The sequence below is a fragment of the Morone saxatilis genome, unplaced genomic scaffold, assembly GCF_004916995.1.
Source record: "Morone saxatilis isolate NCDOM2014 unplaced genomic scaffold, NCSU_SB_2.0 Contig19, whole genome shotgun sequence".
NCBI classification, from domain to species: Eukaryota; Metazoa; Chordata; class Actinopteri; family Moronidae; genus Morone; species Morone saxatilis.
Genome location: NW_023339751.1, coordinates 22,495,714 through 22,502,390, shown reverse-complemented (window position 1 = coordinate 22,502,390; position 6,677 = coordinate 22,495,714). Strand labels below are relative to the sequence as shown.

Sequence of the window (6,677 nt, the reverse complement as noted above, 5' to 3'; positions counted from 1 at the left end):
CTAAGAAGCATAACTACACACACACACACACACACACACACACACACACACACACACACACACAGAATTAGCATCGCCAGCGATCCCAGACAGAAGCAATCAGGAAAGTCAGCCCTAAAAAAAAATCTGTGCTCATTTGAATGTGGAGGAGCACACCTGCAGAACAAACAGAGCTCAAAATAAAGTTCTGGTGTTATCCGCCTGATGTTTGAAGGCGTCTCCACCAAGTCTATTTGAAACAGGATTTGTCACAAAGTGATGGGTTATCTTCCCCCACTGAAGTCCAGTGTTGGTTTTTGCCAAGCTTGTCGCCATTCACCGACTCTCACCCCCAGCATTCTTGGCCTGTTTTTATTTATTGGCAGGACTCTTGTATGGCACCTTGTTATCATGTCCTAACAAGATTTTACTGTGCGAGCATGGAAATAGAAGAGCATGGCGGCCACAGTCATAAACAGAGGCATCCCTGAGCATAGACAGCAGATATAAATTTAGTGTGGGCTTTTTACTACATCCTTCTGATATTGCTCACGCACATACACACACGCCCCACATCTCATTTTGCTCATGTTCAGCCCCCCCAGCCCCCTACTTGTCCACAGACCCTGGATAATAGAGATGTGAGAGGGTCTGGGCTTCCCCCCTCCTCCGCCCCCCATCAGAGAGTAATGAACAGCAGCTCTCTTCAGCTCCTCAGAAGGAGTCTTAGATTGCCTGCTGAAAGTATTAGGCATGTTAATCTGTTGGACCCACAGATCATCCAATAATCATGCTCGCAAGACAACACTCTATTAACGCTCAGTTAATGTCAGGAGGGGGGCTGCCGGCTCCTCTTTTTTGTTTGTCTGTGTGTATGTGTGTGTGACTGCTGGTGACATCTCATTTTCCAGCAGAGCTTTAGAATCCACAGAAACCTAGTGGCGCGCACACACACACACACACACACACACACACACACAAAGGGTGTAATGCCTTGAGAACAGCAGCCAGCATTGCTCATCAAATTCTGGAAAAGTTTATTGGCTCAGGTTTAAAATTTTGAGATTCCCACCGTGATATTGCCTTAAGCAGCTCAGGACACAATCTAAATTCCTTTTGTGTTAATTGTTTCATCTGTTTTAGGTTTAGAAAATACACTATGGCTCTCGCAATTTAGTATTACATTTCCACCAAGCTTGGGGTTCCAACAATAGGCAGATTTGAAATATTTTATTGTCTGCAACAATTATGATAATCTCAACATATGACTAAGTTTTTAATCATAAATAGCAAAATTCCACTGGTTCCTGCTTCTCAAATGTGAACATCTTATGTTTTTTTTATGACAGTAAATTAAATTTCTGGGTCAGAACAAGACATTTGAAGATGCCATTATGGACTAATCTGGACTATATTTTATAGGCCAAATCATTAATTGATTAAATTATTATTATTAAATCATTCAATAATATTTCAAAATTCCCAGCCCCTCACTAAGATGTCCTACAGTTTTAGTTAGAAACTGCACTGTTGGTAGGAGAACCTGTGCAGGATGACACTTTCGGTGGCCGTGGCTCAGAGGTAGAGCGGGTCGTCCCCTAATCGGAAGGTTGGTGGTTCAGTCGCTGGCTCCTCCGGCTGCTTGTCAAAGTATCCTTGAGTCCTTGATGCTGCGTCATCGGTGTGTGAATGTGCATGAATAACTTAGTTTCTGTTTCCTGGACTGAGTGAATGTGGCACGTAGTGTAAAAGCGCTTTGAGTGCTCAGAAGACTAGAAAGGCAATTTTTTGTTTTCAGAGCCGGAAGCGGAATTCTCATGAAAGCCAAGTGGAAAAAAGTCTTGTTGTGGTTAAAAAATACACGCACAGAAATGGTAATTGGGCATGCAGCAAAGACTTTCTGCTTCTTCTTTTAACAGGCTAATAAGTGAGGAGATTAATTTTATGTAAAATGAATTCTACTTAATTAGAACTGTTGGGCTGTGGCCACAGTCATGTTACGGTATGCGGTAGAAAAGTCGTTGAATTAAGATGGAGCATCTCATGAATGCTGACCACTTATCTGTTATGAACCTGAGACACTTCATCATTAATCTGTATCATTATACAAGGAGGAAAAAAATGAAATGTGTCCATACTTGACCTACTGGTAAATGAGTAGTTAGTGAGCAAGTGCTGTCCTGTACTTTCAATAAAAGTCCTGGAAAGGTCCTGGAAAATTATTTTTCCTTAAAATTAGTGGGAATTGCAATTAATCGTAATTGCGGACCTACTGCCTTTTAGTCCCTGATATAGGTCAAGCTCCAAAAACTCTGGATCCTACATTTCCCATAATGCAGCTAATAGTATCTTTTTTTTTAGACTTGTGTTTTTAAAGCTACACAGTCACACAGCTGTAATGGTGGGTTACAATTTTACCTGTTCACACCACCTCCGACACCAAACTGTTCACCAGCTCAGATTGTTTTGATCTGCCCACTTCCAAATACTTAGGATGGAATGAATGACAGATTTCACTATGCACTGCACTTTGTATCATTGTATATGTGACAATAAACTTGATGTGATTTGATCTCTCTAACATGGAATATGTTTGCTCTTTTTTTAAAACTTAGCATTTGAACCATACAGATTCTAAAATAAAAGTAGAAACACAGATGCAATTAAAAGCTCCTCAAGTCATCAGCAGCACAATTTATACCTTTTTTATTTACTATTTCATAATTTTGCATTTCCTGTATCTATAAGGATGATTCCTGAACAATGCTGCAGGAATGAGTCCTAAAACCCAGAGCTGTGTTAGCATTTTAGCCCCTCCGGTTCAGTCTCCTTGAAGTCAGTTGGGTTTTTTGAATGGGTTTTTGGTTAGAGGCCTAAAATAAAGTCTGTGGTTAACACAAGCATAAAAGATTTTCATGTTTTGTCCCTGCAGCACTCATAGATTTATGTCAGAAAATTGTTTTCCCAAAGACTGCCTTAATTAAATTGTATGGGTGTTTTTTTTTTTTCTTTCAGACTACCACAGTTCAAAGAGGAGGCCAAGAGTTATGTGGGTGCCAACATGAAGAAGGTAACATGACTGAGATGTTGAATGCGTATTTGATCTGCTCGCTATTATTTCTCCATTTTAATGTCTTGGTTTTTTCATTGTCATTGTGCTATTTTTAGGTTTCTGTCTGAACTTTGTATCTGTGCCTGTGAAATACAGTTATTGATGTAATAACAACACATCACATCACTGACTGAGAAATGTCCAAAAGATCAACCTCATTATCTGTATATTGTAATCTGTACTCTATTAACTTTACATCTAAGGACTCGAAGTCTGGATAAACCTTTAAAACCACTACGCCTGTCACATGTTCCCAACAATGCAGTCCCGTCTAATCTCATTTCTGCCCTTTCAGTTCAGTTTTGCTTTTTGGAACTTGTAGTTTTTGGTTTGAGTTGCCCATCTTTCTGTGTTTGCCTGTTTTCCCTCCAACAGACCCCATCCTCTATCCTGGACACTCAAGATCTTATTTGTGCAGAGCAGCATAGAAACACAACACAGAGTGGCCTAGAGAGGGTACTTAACTTTCCCACCTGATTGGCCCACTGGCGTAGTGCACGGACATAGGCAGGGTTAACATGGCTTCTTTGTGGGAGTGCATGAGTGTGCATTGGGTTGCTGTTAAACTTTGGTGGTTTTCAGGGTTTCTAACATTTTGCTCATGCCTATTCATATTATCCAGAGATAAAACTGTTGTTGTTTTTGTTATTCCACACATTTTAGTTGCTCTAATGAATGAAAATGAGAACATTGTGGGGTAGAACTGTAGTATGAGCAGTGGCTATTAAAATACTGCAAGTATCAAATGCTGCCATTTTTATATACATACTTAAAGGGATAGTTCAGGTATTTTGGAAGCGGTTGTATGAGGTACTTACCCATAGTCGGTGCATTACCTACAGCATACTGCAGTCAGCATGTCCCCAGTTTAAAGAAGCAGACAGGAGTACCGGCATGGAAGCGAAGCAATGCACTGCTTTGGGTAGGTGCAGCAACAAAATGTATTTTAGCCCCCTGAAAAAGGCCCACCTAAAAAATCAAGTTAAAAGCTCCAGTCCAGTGTATAACATTCAGAAGCATCTATTGTCAGAAATGGATTATAATATTCATAGGTATGTTTTCATTAGTGAATATTCACCTGAAAATAAGAATCATTGTGTTTTTGCTACCTTAGAAGGAGACATTTTTATCTACCGAGGGAGCGGGTCCTTTTCTACAGAGTCCGCCATGTTTCTAAAATTACAAAGATGGTGCGTACTGTTTTTTTTCTGGCCTGTACCGCTGTAACCCACATATTTATACATGCGCAACTTAAAACGACAGTCTGACTGCGTTATACCCAGAAAACTGTAGACGGCACTGCTTATATCTACGAGGCGTTATCATTTGTCCTTTAATGTTTTAATAACCCTACGCAGTGGGTACCTTAATGTTATCAAGCTAACGTTAACCAACTGTCTTCAGTGAATATTGTCAGCCTATCCTTTGGAATGCCCTGGGAACCAGCTTTTACTTTGGGTAGCTGGCTAGCTTCAGCATGAGTTCATGAATTTGATCAATAATTAATAGTAATTATGTCGTAAAGATTTCATTAATTTATTGTTGCGTCTCGACAAAAACGTTTCTCCTGCCAATGCTGATAAAAAAAAACCCATTGTACAATTTACTTTGTCTTTGGCCTACATTCAGTCAATTAAATGTCATTTAACAAAAAAGCAGAAATAACAATAATTGGGATACTACACTGTGCTCAATGTAGACTGAGTCCGTACCGCAATGGCCCGGGTTCGATTCCATCCTGCCCCCATCCATCAAGTTGAAAGGAAAAACGAAAAAAAAAAATACTCGTGGGGCATGCGTATATCTAAAATGGTGGCACATGGGAGGAGTTTTCCCTCAGGGTGATCTGCCAGAAACCTGTACTGTTTGGTAAGGTTTAGGCACCAAAATTACTACAAAGGCCTGAAGGCAAACCTTTCCAACAAGCTCAGTGGGCCAGGAACTCACACATGCGTATATGTCTAAAACTGTAGGTGTAGAACTGCGGGGGCTCTCCAGCTGTACAGGTTGATGATATCGAGAAAGCTGCAAGAAGAAATAATGGAAGTCAGCCTGTTTTGAACATGTGCTATACTAGAATAAATATAGCCTAAGTCAACATTTTCCTGTTTTGCTGTTTGAATGACTGTTATATGTGGTTTTTATGTGAGACCTGAATATTGAGCTGGAAGGTGTTGTTCCAGCAGTTGTTGCTTTTTGCATGTTCTGTCTGCCTGCCCACTCACACTGCCTGCTCATCAGCTCGCTGCTCATTCTCCAGTGGTTAGAGTCTATAGTGGCTGTGCCTGTGTCTCCAAACCCTGTGCCCTCTTTGGATCCCACGCCCCTCCCATCATGCATAAACCTGTATGCTCAAGTGTGTTTTATGTTGGTCCCACTGCTGACATGTTACCCATCACTAATCACGGGCACCTGCCCGCTCCCCTTCTCTTCTGAGGCTTACAATATCTTGTGGAAAAACAAACGAGTGCAGGTAAGGAAGATGACTTTCAGTATTTAGGCTGGAGAATCTCTCCCTGTAACCTTTCCCCTGTCCTTTTTAAGACCTCACTAACCTCCCACTTCTGTAGTCTGTAAGCCTGGCTAGAAGGTGGAACTTGACATGTGCTGTATGTAAGAAATGATCATCTGTTATTAAAGAACAAACCAACAGATAAATGATTCTGCACAGTCCTATCATGTTAAACATAGTTCACTATGACATGTCTGCTTGTGAATGCTCACATTGCATTTGTATTATTGTTGAGTTTTGTTTTTAATTGAACGGTCTTTTGGGTTTACACCCTCATACATATGTGTCAGCTGCTGTATATCATGACACCCATATGCTTACTCAGCTGTTGCAGGATAGTGCATGTTTCAATATTTTTTTTAGGTTAGATGAGATAAGGTCACAGAACAGGTATAGAAGAGTGTCTGAAACTGTGAATGACACTCACCCTAAAACAATCCCTTTACAGAACCTTTTAAAATGACAGCACCCATCATCAAAGCAGAACAAGTGGAAGCAGCTCCTCTTAGTGTGCAGTATTTGTGTGCATGTACATACTGGGCTTTTTTTTCTTTTATTTCTGTGCATTGTCTTATGAAATTACCTGCTGGTTAATCTACAGTTGAAGCTGTGTTCACTTTGTGCCCCGATCAAATAGGATGTTCTCTTTGGAACCTCACTCAGTATCTTCCCAAAGTGAGATACATCACCTGTTTCTCAGAGAACCAGGGATGATTGTCAAGTTTATGTTTTCTCCAGATATTTAGATTTGATTTATTTTTATGACCAACTATCACCTATTGTGTTGCCATAGCGTGTTGCACAAGGGTCAACAGAGTAAGTGTAATGAATCGGAATGTAAGAAAATATTCATTTCTGTTGATTAAGCAATATGTTGTCAACTAGTAATCGCAAACTAATTGATAATTGATCAATTTAAAAAACAAAAAAAAACAATGTTAAACTTATCTGATTCCAGCTTCTGAAATGTGAATATTTTCTGGTTTCTTTAGTCCACTGTGACAGTAAACTGAATATCTTTGGGTTGTGGACAAAATTAGACATTTGAGGACGTCACCTTGGGCTTTGGGAGAC

The 6,677-nt window shown here is 40.1% G+C and overlaps 1 protein-coding gene across 5 annotated transcripts in view; it reads left to right on the top strand.

The window, feature by feature from the left end:
• gbf1 (golgi brefeldin A resistant guanine nucleotide exchange factor 1) overlaps positions 1–6,677 on the top strand; it is an 85,860-nt gene that overhangs the window by 47,330 nt on the left and 31,853 nt on the right. For 3 of the 5 annotated variants that reach the window (XM_035663156.1, XM_035663157.1, XM_035663155.1), the window contains exons 8-9: positions 2,995–3,049; positions 3,467–3,547. In XM_035663156.1, the coding sequence (XP_035519049.1) occupies positions 2,995–3,049; positions 3,467–3,547 (136 nt within the window). The remainder of the gene's footprint in view (positions 1–2,994; positions 3,050–3,466; positions 3,548–6,677) is intronic. The other 2 variants (XM_035663158.1, XM_035663159.1) reach the window with 1 other exon arrangement.